The sequence below is a fragment of the Pseudophryne corroboree genome, chromosome 5, assembly GCF_028390025.1.
Source record: "Pseudophryne corroboree isolate aPseCor3 chromosome 5, aPseCor3.hap2, whole genome shotgun sequence".
NCBI classification, from domain to species: domain Eukaryota; kingdom Metazoa; phylum Chordata; class Amphibia; order Anura; family Myobatrachidae; genus Pseudophryne; species Pseudophryne corroboree.
In genome coordinates this window covers 1,058,731-1,076,335 of record NC_086448.1, presented here as the reverse complement: position 1 = coordinate 1,076,335, position 17,605 = coordinate 1,058,731, and the positions used below count along the sequence as shown (strand labels likewise).

Below are 17,605 nucleotides of genomic sequence, written 5' to 3'. Positions count from 1 at the left end.
CCCCCCCCCCCTCCCCTGTCAGAGAGATCGCCGTCACACAATCCCCCCCCCAGTCAGAGAGATCGCCGTCACACAATCCCCCCCCAGTCAGAGAGATCGCCGTCACACAATCCCCCCAGCCCCAGTCAGAGGGATCGCCGTCACCCCCCCTCCCCCACCAGTCAGGGGGATCGCCGTCACCTCCCCCAGTCAGTGTCACCCCCCCTCCCCCACCTGTCAGAGGGATCGCCGTCACCTCCCCCAGTCAGTGTCACCCCCCCCCCTCCCCCACCAGTCAGGGGGATCGCCGTCACCTCCCCCAGTCAGTGTCACCCCCCCTCCCCCACCTGTCAGAGGGATCGCCGTCACCTCCCCCAGTCAGTGTCACCCCCCCCCCTCCCCCACCAGTCAGGGGGATCGCCGTCACCTCCCCCAGTCAGTGTCACCCCCCCCCCTCCCCCACCAGTCAGGGGGATCGCCGTCACCTCCCCCAGTCAGTGGGATCGCCGTCACCCCCACAACCTCCGATCAGAGAGATAGCCGTCACCTCCCCCAGTCAGAGGGATCGCCGTCACCCCCACAACCTCCGATCAGAGAGATAGCCGTCACCTCCCCCAGTCAGTGGGATCGCCGTCACCCCCACAACCTCCGATCAGAGAGATAGCCGTCACCTCCCCCAGTCAGAGGGATCGCCGTCACCCCCCACAACCTCCGATCAGAGAGATAGCCGTCACCTCCCCCAGTCAGAGGGATCGCCGTCACCCCCACAACCTCCGATCAGAGAGATAGCCGTCACCTCCCCCAGTCAGAGGGATCGCCGTCACCCCCACAACCTCCGATCAGAGAGATAGCCGTCACCTCCCCCAGTCAGAGGGATCGCCGTCACCCCCACAACCTCCGATCAGAGAGATAGCCGTCACCTCCCCCAGTCAGAGGGATCGCCGTCACCCCCACAACCTCCGATCAGAGAGATAGCCGTCACCTCCCCCAGTCAGAGGGATCGCCGTCACCCCCACAACCTCCGATCAGAGAGATAGCCGTCACCTCCCCCAGTCAGAGAGATCGCAGTCACCCCCACACCCTCCGATCAGAGGGAAGTGCGGGAGGAGGGATGGGGCGGGGGACCCCGGTACTGACGCCTGATCTCCCGGTCTCCCATCCTCAGCAGCCAGAGACGATCCCGGTACGATTCCCGGCTCCCGCGCTAACTCGAATAACTTCCCGCCCACACCCGAGTGGCGGCCTCTGCGATTGGGCGGATTAGGAATGTGTAGGCTGCCAATAGGATCACTGAGCTGTCACTTACATATGTTATTCGGTTTTGACCAATGCTGATCAAAGACGTCACGGAGAAACGTGCGCGTGCCCAATACGATCAGCCAATCACTGGTACCTGCTCGCACCCGATTGGTCAAGTCCTAGCAACTGTCACTAAGACACTGAAAGCTAGTGTCACATGACACAGATCATGCTCACGTGGTCAGAAGTCACGCGGGTAAACGCTGTCAGGTGACAATTTCACGTCAGGCCTGGGCGTGAGAGCGGAGGAAAAGACAGGAGGGAGACACTGCATGGGGAGGCCATAGGGTGTACACAGGGTGTATATAGGGAGTACACAGGGTGTGCAGGGTATATATAGCGAGTACATGGTGTGTAGGGTGTATATGGGGAGTACACATGGTGTGTAGGGTGTACACGGTGTATAGTGTGTAAACAGGGTGTATATAGGGAGTACATGGTGTGTAGGGTGTATATAGGGAGTGCACAGGGTGTGTAGTGTGTATATAGGGAGTGCATGGTGTATATAGGGAGTACACAGTATGTGTGGGGTGTATATAGGGAGTACATGGTGTGTAGGGTGTATATAGGGAGTACACGTGGTGTGTAGGGTGTATATAGGGAGTACACGTGGTGTGTAGGGTGTATATAGGGAGTACACATGGTGTGCAGTGTGTATATATGGAGTACATGGTGTGTAGGGTGTATATAGGGAGTACACATGGTGTGCAGTGTGTATATATGGAGTACATGGTGTGTAGGGTGTATATAGGGAGTACACATGGTGTGCAGTGTGTATATAGGGAGTACATGGTGTGTATATAGGGAGTACACATGGTGTGTAGTGTCTAGATAGGGAGTACACATGTTGTGTAGGGTGTATATAGGGAGTACACAGGGTGTGTAGTGTATATAGGGAGTACATGGTGTGTAGTGTGTGTGTGTATATAGGGAGTACATGGTGTGTAGTGTGTATATAGGGAGTACATGGTGTGTAGTGTGTATATAGGGAGTACATGGTGTGTAGGGTGTGTGTATAGGGAGTACACATGGTGTGCAGTGTGTGTATATAGGGAGTACATGGTGTGCAGTGTGTGTATATAGGGAGTACATGGTGTGTAGGGTGTATAAAGGGAGTACATGGTGTGTAGTGTGTGTGTATATAGGGAGTACACATGGTGTGTAGTGTGTATATAGGGAGTACATGGTGTGTAGGGTGTATATAGGGAGTACACATGGTGTGTAGGGTGTATATAGGGAGTACATGGTGTGTAGGGTGTATATAGGGAGTACATGGTGTGTAGGGTGTATATAGGGAGTGCATGGTGTGTAGGGTGTATATAGGGAGTACACATGGTGTGTAGGGTGTATATAGGGAGTACACATGGTGTGTATATAGGGAGTACACATGGTGTGTAGTGTGTATATAGGGAGTACATGGTGTGTTGGGTGTCTATATAGGGAGTACACATGGTGTGTAGTGTCTATATAGGGAGTACACATGGTGTGTAGTGTCTATATAGGGAGTACACATGGTGTGTAGGGTGTATATAGGGAGTACACAGGGTGTGTAGTGTATATAGGGAGTACATGGTGTGTAGTGTGTATATAGGGAGTACATGGTGTGTAGTGTGTGTATATAGGGAGTACATGGTGTGTAGTGTGTATATAGGGAGTACATGGTGTGTAGTGTGTATATAGGGAGTACATGGTGTGTGTAGGGTGTATATAGGGAGTACATATGGTGTGCAGTGTGTGTGTATATAGGGAGTACATGGTGTGTAGGGTGTATATAGGGAGTACATAGTGTGTATATAGGGAGTACACATGGTGTGTAGTGTGTATATAGGGAGTACATGGTGTGTAGTGTCTATATAGGGAGTACACATGGTGTGTAGGGGGTATATAGGGAGTACACAGGGTGTGTAGTGTATATAGGGAGTACATGGTGTGTAGTGTGTGTATATAGGGAGTACATGGTGTGTAGTGTGTATATAGGGAGTACATGGTGTGTAGGGTGTATATAGGGAGTACACATGGTGTGCAGTGTGTGTATATAGGGAGTACACATGGTGTGTAGGGTGTATATAGGGAGTACATGGTGTGTAGGGTGTATATAGGGAGTACATGGTGTGTAGGGTGTATATAGGGAGTGCATGGTGTGTAGGGTGTATATAGGGAGTACACATGGTGTGTAGTGTGTATATAGGGAGTACACATGGTGTGTAGTGTGTATATAGGGAGTACATGGTGTGTTGGGTGTCTATATAGGGAGTACACATGGTGTGTAGTGTCTATATAGGGAGTACACATGGTGTGTAGGGTGTATATAGGGAGTACACATGGTGTGTAGTGTATATAGGGAGTACATGGTGTGTAGTGTGTATATAGGGAGTACATGGTGTGTAGTGTGTATATAGGGAGTACATGGTGTGTAGGGTGTATTTAGGGAGTACACATGGTGTGCAGTGTGTGTATATAGGGAGTACATGGTGTGTAGGGTGTATATAGGGAGTACATAGTGTGTATATAGGGAGTACACATGGTGTGTAGTGTGTATATAGGGAGTACATGGTGTGTAGTGTCTATATAGGGAGTACACATGGTGTGTAGGGTGTATATAGGGAGTACACAGGGTGTGTAGTGTATATAGGGAGTACATGGTGTGTAGTGTGTGTATATAGGGAGTACATGGTGTGTAGTGTGTATATAGGGAGTACATGGTGTGTAGGGTGTATATAGGGAGTACACATGGTGTGCAGTGTGTGTATAGGGAGTACACATGGTGTGTAGTGTCTATATAGGGAGTACACATGGGGTGTAGGGTGTATATAGGGAGTACACATGGTGTGTAGTGTGTGTATATAGGGAGTACATGGTATGTAGTGTGTGTGTGTATATAGGGAGTACATAGTGTGTATATAGGGAGTACATGGTGTGTAGGGTGTATATAGGGAGTACACATGGTGTGCAGTGTGTGTATATAGGGAGTACACATGGTGTGTAGTGTCTATATAGGGAGTACACATGGTGTGTAGGGTGTATATAGGGAGTACACATGGTGTGTAGTGTGTGTATATAGGGAGTACATGGTGTGTAGTGTGTATATAGGGAGTACATGGTGTGTAGGGTGTATATAGGGAGTACACATGGTGTGCAGTGTGTATAGGGAGTACACATGGTGTGTAGTGTCTATATAGGGAGTACACATGGTGTGTAGGGTGTATATAGGGAGTACACATGGTGTGTAGTGTGTGTGTATATAGGGAGTACATGGTGTGTAGGGTGTATATAGGGAGTACACATGGTGTGCAGTGTGTGTATATAGGGAGTACACATGGTGTGTAGTGTCTATATAGGGAGTACACATGGTGTGTAGGGTGTATATAGGGAGTACACATGGTGTGTAGTGTGTGTATATAGGGAGTACATGGTGTGTAGGGTGTATATAGGGAGTACACATGGTGTGTAGTGTGTGTATATAGGGAGTACATGGTGTGTAGTGTGTGTGTGTGTGTGTATATAGGGAGTACATAGTGTGTATATAGGGAGTACATGGTGTGTAGGGTGTATATAGGGAGTACACATGGTGTGCAGTGTGTATAGGGAGTACACATGGTGTGTAGTGTCTATATAGGGAGTACACATGGTGTGTAGTGTGTGTATATAGGGAGTACATGGTGTGTAGGGTGTATATAGGGAGTACACATGGTGTGCAGTGTGTGTATATAGGGAGTACACATGGTGTGCAGTGTGTGTATATAGGGAGTACACATGGTGTGTAGTGTCTATATAGGGAGTACACATGGTGTGTAGGGTGTATATAGGGAGTACACATGGTGTGTAGTGTGTGTATATAGGGAGTACATGGTGTGTAGTGTGTATATAGGGAGTACATGGTGTGTAGGGTGTATATAGGGAGTACACATGGTGTGCAGTGTGTGTATAGGGAGTACACATGGTGTGTAGTGTCTATATAGGGAGTACACATGGTGTGTAGGGTGTATATAGGGAGTACACATGGTGTGTAGTGTGTGTATATAGGGAGTACATGGTGTGTAGTGTGTGTATATAGGGAGTACATGGTGTGTAGTGTGTAATATAGGGAGTACATGGTGTGTAGGGTGTATATAGGGAGTACACATGGTGTGCAGTGTGTGTATATAGGGAGTACACATGGTGTGTAGTGTCTATATAGGGAGTACACATGGTGTGTAGGGTGTATATAGGGAGTACACATGGTGTGTAGTGTGTGTATATAGGGAGTACATGGTGTGTAGTGTGTATATAGGGAGTAAATGGTGTGTAGGGTGTATATAGGGAGTACACATGGTGTGCAGTGTGTATAGGGAGTACACATGGTGTGTAGTGTCTATATAGGGAGTACACATGGTGTGTAGTGTCTATATAGGGAGTACACATGGTGTGTAGGGTGTATATAGGGAGTACACATGGTGTGTAGTGTGTGTATATAGGGAGTACATGGTGTGTAGTGTGTATATAGGGAGTACATGGTGTGTAGGGTGTATATAGGGAGTACACATGGTGTGCAGTGTGTGTATATAGGGAGTACATGGTGTGTAGGGTGTATATAGGGAGTACATAGTGTGTATTTCTCCTTCATCCACTAGGGGCCACTGGAGCGTAGTTACAATGGGGAAATAGTAGGCAGTAATTGGGAGCTGGCACTTTAAAATTCTCACACTGTGGCTAGCTCCTCCCCTACTATCTCCCCTCCAAGCCAGTCTTAGTTAGTGCCCGTGGTGAGCTGGTTCACTTGGGTTTAGCTGAAGAAATTTTTCTTTTTTCTTTATTATTTTATTTCTCTAACGTCCTAGTGGATGCTGGGGACTCCGTCAGGACCATGGGGAATAGCGGGCTCCGCAGGAGACAGGGCACATCTAAAAAAGCTTTTAGGTCACATGGTGCGTACTGGCTCCTCCCCCTATGACCCTCCTCCAAGCCTCAGTTAGGTTTTTGTGCCCGTCCGAGAAGGGTGCAATCTAGGTGGCTCTCCTAAAGAGCTGTTTAGAAAAGTTTTTTTTTAGGTTTCATTTCAGTGATTCCTGCTGGCAACAGGATCACTGCAACGAGGGACTTAGGGGAGAGATTTCCAACTCACCTGCGTGCAGGATGGATTGGGATCTTAGGCTACTGGACACTTAGCTCCAGAGGGAGTCGGAACACAGGTCAGCCTGGGGTTCGTCCCGGAGCCGCGCCGCCGATCCCCCTTACAGACGCTGAAGAAGACGGCAGAACGGAGGTCCGGAAAACAGGCGGCAGAAGACTTCACAGTCTTCATGAAGGTAGCGCACAGCACGGCAGCTGTGCGCCATTGTTGTCACACGGCTCACTGACTCGGTCACGGAGGGTGCAGGGCGCTGCTGGGGGCGCCCTGGGCAGCAATATAAGTACCTTATTGGCAAAATAAATACATCACATATAGCCATTAAGGCTATATGTATGTATTTTAACCCAGGCCAGTTCTTAAAAACCGGGAGAAAAAGCCCGCCGAAAAGGGGGCGGAGCTTATTCTCCTCAGCACTCAGCGCCATTTTCCTGCTCAGCTCCGCTGGTGAGGAAGGCTCCCAGGACTCTCCCCTGCACTGCACTACAGAAACAGGGTAACAAAGAGAAGGGGGGCATAAATTGGCCATATTTATATATTAAAAGCGCATATATAGTAAACAACACCTTCTAGGGTTGTTTATATACATTTATAGCGCTTTTTGGTGTGTGCTGGCAAACTCTCCCTCTGTCTCCCCAAAGGGCTAGGGGGTCCTGTCTTCGTTTAGAGCATTCCCTGTGTGGCTGCTGTGTGTCGGTACGTGTGTGTCGACATGTATGAGGACGATGTTGGTGTGGAGGCAGAGCAATTGCCGATGATGGTAATGTCACCCCCTAGGGAGTCGACACCTGAATGGATGGCGTTAGTTATGGAATTACGTGATAATGTCAGCACATTACAAAAGTCAGTTGACGAAATAAGACGCCCGGCAAACCAGTTAGTACCGGTTCAGGCATCTCAGACACCATCAGGGGCTGTAAAACGTCCTTTACCTCAGTCTGTCGACACGGGTACTGACACAGATGAATCTAGTGTCGACGGTGAAGAAACAAACGTATTTTCCAATAGGGCCACACGTTATATGATCACGGCAATGAAGGAGGCTTTGCAGATCTCTGATGCTGCTGGTACCTCAAAAAGGGGTATTATGTGGGGTGTGAAAAAACTACCTGTATTTTTCCCAGAATCAGAGGAATTGAATGATGTGTGTGATGAAGCGTGGGTTACACCCGATAGAAAATTGATAATTTCAAAGAAGTTATTGGCTTTATACCCTTTCCCACCAGAGGTTAGGGCGCGCTGGGAAACACCCCCTAGGGTGGATAAGGCGCTCACACGTTTATCAAAGCAAGTGGCGTTGCCGTCTCCTGATACGGCCGCCCTCAAGGATCCAGCAGATAGGAGACTGGAAACTACTCTGAAAAGTATATACACACATACTGGTGTTATACTGCGACCGGCAATAGCCTCAGCCTGGATGTGCAGTGCTGGGGTAGTGTGGTTGGATTCTCTGACTGAAAATATTGATACCCTGGATAGGGACAGTATTTTATTGACTCTAGAGCAATTAAAGGATGCTTTTCTTTATATGCGAGATGCTCAGAGGGATGTTTGTACTCTAGCATCAAGAGTAAGCGCGATGTCCATATCTGCCAGAAGAAGTTTATGGACGCGACAGTGGTCAGGTGATGCGGATTCCAAGAGGCATATGGAAGTATTGCCATACAAAGGGGAGGAATTGTTTGGGGTCGGTCTTTCGGACCTGGTGGCCACGGCAACTGCCGGCAAATCCACTTTTTTACCTCAGACCCCCTCCCAACAGAAAAAGACACCATCTTTTCAGCCGCAGTCCTTTCGCTCCTATAAAAAGCGACCAAAAGGACAGTCTTATCTGCCGCGAGGCAGAGGAAAGGGTAAGAAAGGGCAGCAAGCAGCCCCTGCCCAGGAACAGAAGCCCGCCCCGGCTTCTACAAAGCCATCAGCATGACGCTGGGGCTTTACAAGCAGACTTAGGAACGGTGGGGGGTCGGCTCAAGATTTTCAGCAATCAATGGGCTCACTCACAAGTGGACCCGTGGGTCCTGCAGATAATATCTCAGGGTTACATGCTGGAGTTCGAAAGGTCTCCTCCTCGCCGGTTCCTAAAGTCTGCTTTACCAACGTCTCCCTCAGAAAGGACGTTGGTTCTGGAAGCCATTCACAAGCTGTATTTTCAGCAGGTGATAGTCAAGGTACCCCTCCTACAACAGGGAAAGGGGTATTATTCCACACTATTTGTGGTACCGAAACCGGACGGTTCGGTAAGGCCTATTCTAAATCTGAAATCCTTGAACCTGTACATACAGAAATTCAAGTTCAAGATGGAGTCACTCAAAGCAGTGATAGCGAATCTGGAAGAAGGAGACTTCATGGTGTCCTTAGACATAAAAGATGCTTATCTACATGTCCCGATTTACCCCTCACATCAAGGGTATCTCAGGTTCGTGATACAAGACTGTCATTATCAGTTTCAAACGCTGCCGTTTGGTTTGTCCACGGCACCTCGGGTCTTTACCAAGGTAATGACCGAAATGATGGTTCTTCTACGAAGAAAAGGCGTATTAATTATCCCTTACTTGGACGATCTCCTGATAAGGGCAAGGTCCAGAGAACAGCTGGAAGTCGGAGTAGCACTAACCCAAGTAGTGCTTCAACAACACGGGTGGATTCTGAATCTTCCAAAATCTCAATTGACCCCGACGACACGTCTGCTGTTCCTGGGAATGATTCTGGACACTGTTCAGAAAAAGGTGTTTCTCCCGGAGGAGAAAGCAAGGGAGTTATCCGAACTTGTCAGGAACCTCCTAAAACCAGGAACTGTGTCAGTACATCAATGCACAAGAGTCCTGGGAAAGATGGTGGCTTCGTACGAAGCGATTCCATTTGGCAGATTTCATGCACGGACATTTCAATGGGATCTGCTGGACAAATGGTCCGGATCGCATCTGCACATGCATCAGCGGATAACACTGTCACCGAGAACAAGGTTGTCTCTCCTGTGGTGGTTGCAGACTGCCCATCTGTTAGTGGGCCGCAGATTCGGCATACAGGACTGGGTCCTGGTGACTACGGATGCCAGCCTACGAGGTTGGGGAGCAGTCACAAAGGGAAGAAACTTCCAGGGTGTATGGTCAAACCTGGAGACGTCTCTTCACATAAATATACTAGAGCTAAGAGCGATATACAATGCCCTAAGCCAAGCAAGACCTCTGCTTCAGGGTCAGCCGGTGTTGATCCAGTCCGACAACATCACGGCAGTCGCCCACGTAAACCGACAAGGCGGCACGAGAAGCAGGAGTGCAATGGCAGAAGCTGCAAGGATTCTGTGCTGGGCGGAGAATCATGTCATAGCACTGTCAATCCCGGGAGTGGACAACTGGGAAGCAGATTTCCTCAGCAGACACGACCTTCACCCGGGAGAGTGGGGACTTCATCCAGAAGTCTTCCACATGATTGTGAACCGTTGGGAAAAACCAAAGGTGGACATGATGGCGTCTCGCCTCAACAAAAAATTGGACAGATATTGCGCCAGGTCAAGAGACCCTCAGGCAATAGCTGTGGACGCTCTGGTAACACCGTGGGTGTACCAGTCAGTGTATGTGTTCCCTCCTCTGCCTCTCATACCAAAGGTACTGAGAATTATACGGAAAAGAGGAGTAAGAACAATACTAGTGGCTCCGGACTGGCCGAGAAGAACTTGGTATCCGGAACTTCAAGAGATGCTCACGGAGGATCCGTGGCCTCTACCTCTAAGAAGGGATCTGCTTCAGCAGGGACCTTGTATGTTCCAAGACTTACCGCGTCTGCGTTTGACGGCATGGCGGTTGAACGCCGGATTCTAAAAGAAAAGGGCATTCCAGAGGAAGTTATTCCTACCTTGATTAAGGCTAGAAAGGAAGTGACCGTACAACATTATCACCGTATTTGGCGAAAATATGTTGAGTGGTGTGAGGCCAAGAAGGCTCCAACGGAAGAATTTCAATTGGGTCGATTCTTACATTTCCTGCAAGCAGGATTGTCTATGGGCCTCAAATTGGGGTCCATTAAAGTTCAAATTTCGGCCTTATCAATTTTCTTCCAGAAAGAATTGGCGTCAGTGCCTGAAGTACAAACTTTTGTAAAAGGTGTACTACATATACAACCCCCAATAGTGCCTCCAGTGGCACCGTGGGATTTGAATGTGGTTTTAAATTTTCTCAAATCTCATTGGTTTGAGCCTTTAAAATCGGTAGATTTAAAATACCTTACATGGAAGGTAACCATGCTATTGGCCCTGGCTTCAGCCAGGAGAGTTTCAGAGTTGGCGGCTTTATCGTACAAAAGCCCATATCTGATTTTCCATTCGGACAGGGCAGAATTGCGGACACGTCCTCAATTTCTCCCTAAGGTGGTTTCGGCTTTTCACTTGAACCAGCTTATTGTGGTGCCTGCGGCTACTAGCGACTTGGAGGACTCCAAGTTACTGGACGTTGTCAGAGCATTGAAAATATATATTTCAAGGACAGCTGGAGTCAGAAAATCTGACTCGTTGTTTATTTTGTATGCACCCAACAAGATGGGTGCTCCTGCGTCTAAACAGACGATTGCACGTTGGATCTGTAGCACAATCCAACTTGCACATTCTGTGGCAGGCGTGCCACAGCCTAAATCTGTAAAGGCCCACTCCACAAGGAAGGTGGGCTCATCTTGGGCGGCTGCCCGAGGGGTCTCGGCTTTACAACTTTGCCGAGCAGCTACGTGGTCAGGGGAGAACACGTTTGCTAAATTCTACAAATTTGATACCCTGGCTGAGGAGGACCTGGAGTTCTCTCATTCGGTGCTGCAGAGTCATCCGCACTCTCCCGCCCGTTTGGGAGCTTTGGTATAATCCCCATGGTCCTGACGGAGTCCCCAGCATCCACTAGGACGTTAGAGAAAATAAGAATTTACTTACCGATAATTCTATTTCTCATAGTCCGTAGTGGATGCTGGGCGCCCATCCCAAGTGCGGATTGTCTGCAATACTTGTACATAGTTATTGTTACAAAAATCGGGTTATTATTGTTGTGAGCCATCTTTTTAGAGGCTACTTCGTTTTGTTATCATACTGTTAACTGGGTTCAGATCACAAGTTGTACGGTGTGATTGGTGTGGCTGGTATGAGTCTTACCCGGGATTCAAGATCCTTCCTTATTGTGTACGCTCGTCCGGGCACAGTACCTAACTGAGGCTTGGAGGAGGGTCATAGGGGGAGGAGCCAGTACGCACCATGTGACCTAAAAGCTTTTTTAGATGTGCCCTGTCTCCTGCGGAGCCCGCTATTCCCCATGGTCCTGACGGAGTCCCCAGCATCCACTATGGACTATGAGAAATAGAATTATCGGTAAGTAAATTCTTATTTTTTCCTCACACACACGCACAGACTGGCAGCTCTGCCACTGCCAGTCTGCACCGTGGGAGCTGCCGGCGGGGTCCCATCGCAGCTGCGTGCGGCTCGGGATGGGCCCCGGCTGAGGGAGACACTGAGCTCTCCTGAGTTGGCGGACACCGCTGCGTGCGGCGCGTGTCGGGACCACTCCATCCAGCAGAAGATTCCGGCAGCTGGGCAGCAGTAAGTATATGCGGCCGGACACCGCTGCGTGCGGCGCGTGTCGGGGCTGATCCACCAAGAACAGCAGCAGTGGTGAGTGAGCTGTACTTTATTTGTGGTGGATTTATGTTTTTAGAGCAATGCACTGTTTATTGTTGTACAACCCACTCCAGAAGGGCTCTCTGGGGCTATAATGTACTGAGTGCTTCATTGTATCCTTACCTGTTCCTCCTTATGGAGAAACAGACATGATGAATGGGGGAGGCTGAGTATGTGATTATACAGATCCCCTGCACAACCCTGACTGACAACGGAGTGTGTGTCATTCTGATACCATGATCATAATGGGGCATTGTCTGTAAATTGGTGCGGCCCCCCCCTCCGCTCCCCCAGCTTCCCACACCCCCCGCATGGATCCCCGCTCAGCGCGACTCACAGAGCCGGCACAGGGATCCCGCTGGAGCGCAAACCAATTTTTAAATTAAGGCGCCTTGTACGGAGGGGGCGGAGCTAAGTCTTGCTCTGTACAGCGGGCTCAGCGCTCCCTGCTCCCCGGCGGCGACTCGCGCTCTGTACAGCGCAACACTCCCCGGCGGCGGCTCGCAGATACAGGGCTCTACTAGCTCTGTATAGCGGACTCAACACTCCCCGCTCCCCGGCGGTGACTCGCAGGTCCAGCGGAGGGTACAGGGCGCTTCCCGCTTCGGTAAATGTAGTTTTTAAATAAGGCGCCATAACCGGGGGGCGGAGCTAACTCCCGCTCTGTACAGCGGGCTCAGCGCTCTCCGCTCCCCGGCCACTGTTATAGTGTAGTGGCCATTTATCTGAGTTCATTGATTAATGCGGGGAACATGTTTTATGCTGTGCGGCAGCGCAGACAGGTGGTGCTGGTGAGAGTGTAATATACACTATGCAGTCAGAGTGGCTCAGCACTAATCCAGTTATCCATTATATTGATTTTATCTCATAGCCCAGAGGAGTTTCACTCTGGCGGCCATTTCCTCCCTGCAGGGGAAACCTCTGCCACATCCAGGTACAGACCTGGCTTCATATTTGCAGTGTCTCCTATAGCCTAGTGGGCTAATCTTGCATACTCGGAGACAAATACATAAGGTCCCATGTATATTGGATGTTCAGTTATAAGAGTTAACACCGCCTTGCCACATAACATTTCTCCCCAGCTTTTATCACTGGCTAACCGCCATTTGGGGTGACCATCCGGGTTCTCCTTCCCTTTATTATTCCTTTATGTCACTTGTAATTTGGGGAATGTGTATGGCATCAGATAGTAGCGGGGACATCTGAACACAGGGACCAGGGTTGTGATCCCAACACAAACCTACTTTAAAGCTCCTACTCTGTCACTGCAGGTTATACTGCAGACATTACATAGGGCTACGCAAGTCAGAGAAATACCTGTTAGGTGGGGATTGTGCGGGGCAGCCATCTCTTCAGCCCTCAACGCAGGGCGGGGTGTTGCCTTACCTTTATTATTCCTTGGTGTCACTAGTTACTAATGCTATTTGTAATTTGGGAATATGTGTAAGGCATCAGACAAATAGCGCTGTAGCTCAGTACGCTAGTAGCGGGTATCTGAACAGAGGTTTGAATCCAAAAAAAAAAAAACAACAACAACTTTAAGGTGAGTTCTTATAGCCTAGGGCTAAGACTCCTGTCCCACAGCGCAGCGCTACTGGTTCAGGTCTCCGCTGCTCCAGAAAGTTTATTTGAATCGTGTCGGTCACACATTATAGTGCAGACCTTACATAGGGCTGTGTGTATTTAACCCACCTTTTCTCCTTTCGTTTGTCTCACCTGGGATAGTCAAAGAATTCCCTCTTAGGTGTGAAGTATGCGGTGGAGCCATCTGCTTAGCCCTCCACACACCTGCAGGACGCTCCTGTTTGAACAGCTCAGATTATACAGGTAATGTCACTGGTAACCAGAGACCTTGTACGTCATTTCACCTCTCCAGGTTTCTAAAGGAACCTTGCTAACCTTCCATGTTACAATACTGATGATGTCTGTTTTCTGTGGAGTCTGAACCAGTGTCTCAGAATATCCAGGTGCATTATACAGCAGTTCGTCTGATACTGCAGGTAAAGGAGGCGGACACGTCAAGTCCATCAGGGTACAACGCCGATGACGAAATGACAGCGACTGGTCCAGTATCGGATGAGCTGGGCAGGCTCCGGTAGACACCCGAATACACAATTTCAGGTATCAAACAATGTTTGTTTTCCTATCCTTTCCCCGCAGACGGCAGGAAATGGTATCAGTACCTCTCCAGGGTATACCCCTCGATGTATCGCCGGTCCAACAAGCTGCCGTTTTTTTTCCTGAGGCAACCTTGCTCAGGCATCCATCGAACGCACATATACGGCAGCGGGGTTCTACCTTGTCCGGAGCAGGTAGGTTGTGGAACAATTGTCCTCTAGGTTACAGGATGTTTCGCATCAGGATCAATTGATACTTTGGTACAGGTCAGAATCACGATTCTGCTTTATGTTCTTTGGAGGTCTCCACGTCTGCAGTCTCGGAACCTGAATTTTCGCTTGGGCTGTCTTAACCCGACGACCTCTGGGGCTGCGACAGTGACAGGTGAACATGAAATCCTACGGGGCAGATGGTTCAGGGGAAGGAACTTTCTGCAGGATTTCTTGAACCATTGGAGGTAAGTCCACTTTGCTTTCTCCTACTACTGCCCCAGCTCCAAGACAGACCTTTACCGGTCTTTCCTTTAGATTTTTCCGTGCCCTTTCAAGTTTTCGACTCCACACGGGCGATATCTCCGTCGCCAGGGGATCTCAGGGTAAAAAGCTGAAGCAGAGTCTGACTTTAAGTCATCCTATACACCTACTACAGGTCAAACCTTCCTACCACCTGGAGGGTCCCAGGGTAGGCGCATGTCGGGGTCCTACGGAGAGTACTGAGAAGGCTTGGGCGGTTACAGACTAAATTTTGGAGTACAACCGTCTCAGGAGTCGAGAGTCATACTGCAGTCGGCGCTCCATATGCTTCTAACCGCAAAGGAGGTTGATCCCTGTTTTTCAGATATCATTTGAATCGGGACAGTTCTCAGGCCTTTGTTTTCTTTTCACGTTCCGAAGCCTGTGGGCTCGGCCAGGCCTATTCTGGCCTTAGAATCCTTTCAGTCTGTGATTGCTAGTTTTGGACAAGATAGGGAGTTTTACGTGTCCCTTGTCTGCAGGGAGGCCTGTTTACTGATTTCCGTTGGGTTTCCTCAACGGGCTTTTCTCAGATTCGCATTACAGGATTCTCATTTTCACTGTCAGTCCACTTCCATTCGGTCTCTCTTCCACTCACACAGGGTTCAGGAAGATCACTGAATAAATCTTTCCCAAGGGCAGGAAGTACGTTGGTCCCCTAATGGGACAATCTACTACTACGATTCCACTTTGTACATTAGGTGGCTTCTGAATATCCGGAGGATCCAGGAGCTTCTGGTTCGACACGGATCCAAAATTATGCTCCTCGTAGACATTTCTCAACACGGTCCGTCTGAGGTTTTTTCCTTCCTCGGCACCAGGTACTCTATTTCTTCAGTCAAGCTGTAACGCAATGACTGGTCGCCTGCATTCCCCTCTGAGCGGGGGACAACCATCTTCTTTCCAGGTCAAGCCGCCAGATCAGACTCCCGGGTGAGGGGACATTCCCCGGAGTTTTGTCAACTGGTCCGCTGTTGGCGGAGATTTCGGATCGACCTCAGGGCGTTCTGACTGACTCTTTAACCCTTTCCGACTCTCGAACGTGAGCTCTGGCGGCAGTAGCCGAGTATGCCCTCAGGGCTCCTGGGAGTTTTCTGGTTATTCTATCCTGCCTCCTTTTCTATTTCTACCTCTTTCGGTAACACAGGAGGAAAATATGCGTGCTAGTCCTCTCGGTGGCTCTGGTTGGGCCACCCATGACTTGAAGATACGGCTACACCTGTTGTCGGTAGAGGAGCCTTGGCTCCTACCTCGACTGGACTGTCTACTTCAACAGGGCCCTTTTCTTTATTCAATCTTACACTGTTTTCATTTAACCGTGTGACTGTTCACGAGACCTCAGAAGGGACGAGTTCCCTAGTTCGGTTAGGCCTACTGGGCCCCGATTTTCAGAAGTCTGTTACCTCTTCTCGCTTTTGACACTTTTGGAAAACTGTATGGGACATACTAAGGATAAAAGGGGTTTTCCCCTTCTTTCAGTTACCATTCAGCCGCCATCTTTGGTTTCTCTGGGAGTTTTTGCTCCGCTGCGCTTCAAACCACATTGACCTGAATATTAGGACTCTGCCTTTTTCGGTTTTCTTCCAAAAGAGATTAGCCTGGCGGCCGTAAGTTCGGGCTCTCTTTCAGGGAGTTCTCTATTGACAACTCCCCCGGCTGAGCTTCGGCCTCAGCGGTCGTTTCTTCCAAAGGGGATGTCCGTTTTTCATATAAATCTGACACTAGTGTTTTTCGGTCCTCTTTGACTGTTGTCAGGGCTCACCGACTCTCTCTACAGCGGTCTTAGGCTATTCGACGAAGGGTTTTTTCTTCTTTATTCTGTACGATGCTCCCGTACTAAATAGCCGGGGTCCCAGCATATGCTGGGCTGTTGGATACATCTGACCATCAGACAGTCTTCTTGGCGGTTGCTCAGGAGCCTCCGTTTTCCATTTCAGCGCACTTTACGCGCGTTGTGGGACCTTCGTGGGCAGCTGCCCGTGGGGTCTCCATGAATACTTTGTCGGGCGGACCGCCATTCGTTTTGTCAAATTCTACAAGTTTGACACTTTTGCGGCCTCTGCATCACAGTTTGGCCGAGCGGTTTTACAGGACTCTCAGCGCTCTCCCACCCGTTCTGGGAGCTCTGGGACGTCCCCATTGTAACTACGCTCCAGTGGCCCCTAGTGGATGAAGGAGAAATCAGGATTTTGGTACTTACCGATAAATCCCTTTCTCCGATTCCACAGGGGCCACTGGACGCCCGCCTAGCGCTGTTCCTCCTTGTTTTTTGCTTAACGGTTTGCAGATCACCATATGACTGCTTGTTGTGTTCGGGCTAGCCGGTTGTTTGTTAGGTTCTGTTCCAGGTTTGGTTTAGGTAATCCTGGTTTACAGGGCTTCCTTAACCTCCTCTACCTTACGGTTTGTTTATTCCAGCTCTCCTCGGGCAGAGTTTTACGTAGACTGGCTTGGAGGGGAGATAGTAGGGGAGGAGCTAGCCACAGTGTGAGAATTTTAAAGTGCCAGCTCCCAATTACTGCCTACTATTTCCCCATTGTAACTACGCTCCAGTGGCCCCTGTGGAATCGGAGAAAGGGATTTATCGGTAAGTACCAAAATCCTGATATAGGGAGTACACATGGTGTATATAGGGAGTACATGGTGTGTAGTGTGTATATAGGGAGTACATGGTGTGTAGTGTGTGTATATAGGGAGTACATGGTGTGTAGGGTGTGTATATAGGGAGTACATGGTGTGTAGGGTGTATATAGGGAGTACATGGTGTGTAGGGTGTATATAGGGAGTACATGGTGTGTAGGGTGTATATAGGGAGTACATGGTGTGTAGGGTGTATATAGGGAGTACATGGTGTGTAGGGTGTATATAGGGAGTACATGGTGTGTAGGGTGTATATAGGGAGTACACATGGTGTGTAGGGTGTATAATAAGATTTTACTCACC

General features: G+C 49.3%; 1 protein-coding gene and 1 non-coding gene across 2 annotated transcripts in view; one reads left to right on the top strand and one right to left on the bottom strand.

Annotated features, from left to right (window-relative positions):
• The window catches only part of TONSL (tonsoku like, DNA repair protein), a 90,397-nt gene extending 74,238 nt beyond the window's left edge, over window positions 1-16,159 (bottom strand). Inside the window, exon 1 of the mRNA XM_063924730.1 lies at window positions 16,146-16,159. Coding sequence (XP_063780800.1) covers window positions 16,146-16,159 — 14 coding nt within the window. The remainder of the gene's footprint in view (window positions 1-16,145) is intronic.
• LOC134931356 (U8 small nucleolar RNA) lies at window positions 12,138-12,265 on the top strand. Its single transcript, XR_010179109.1, has one exon. It is a non-coding gene; the product is annotated as a U8 small nucleolar RNA (small nucleolar RNA).
• Window positions 16,160-17,605: the final 1,446 nt, after the last annotated feature.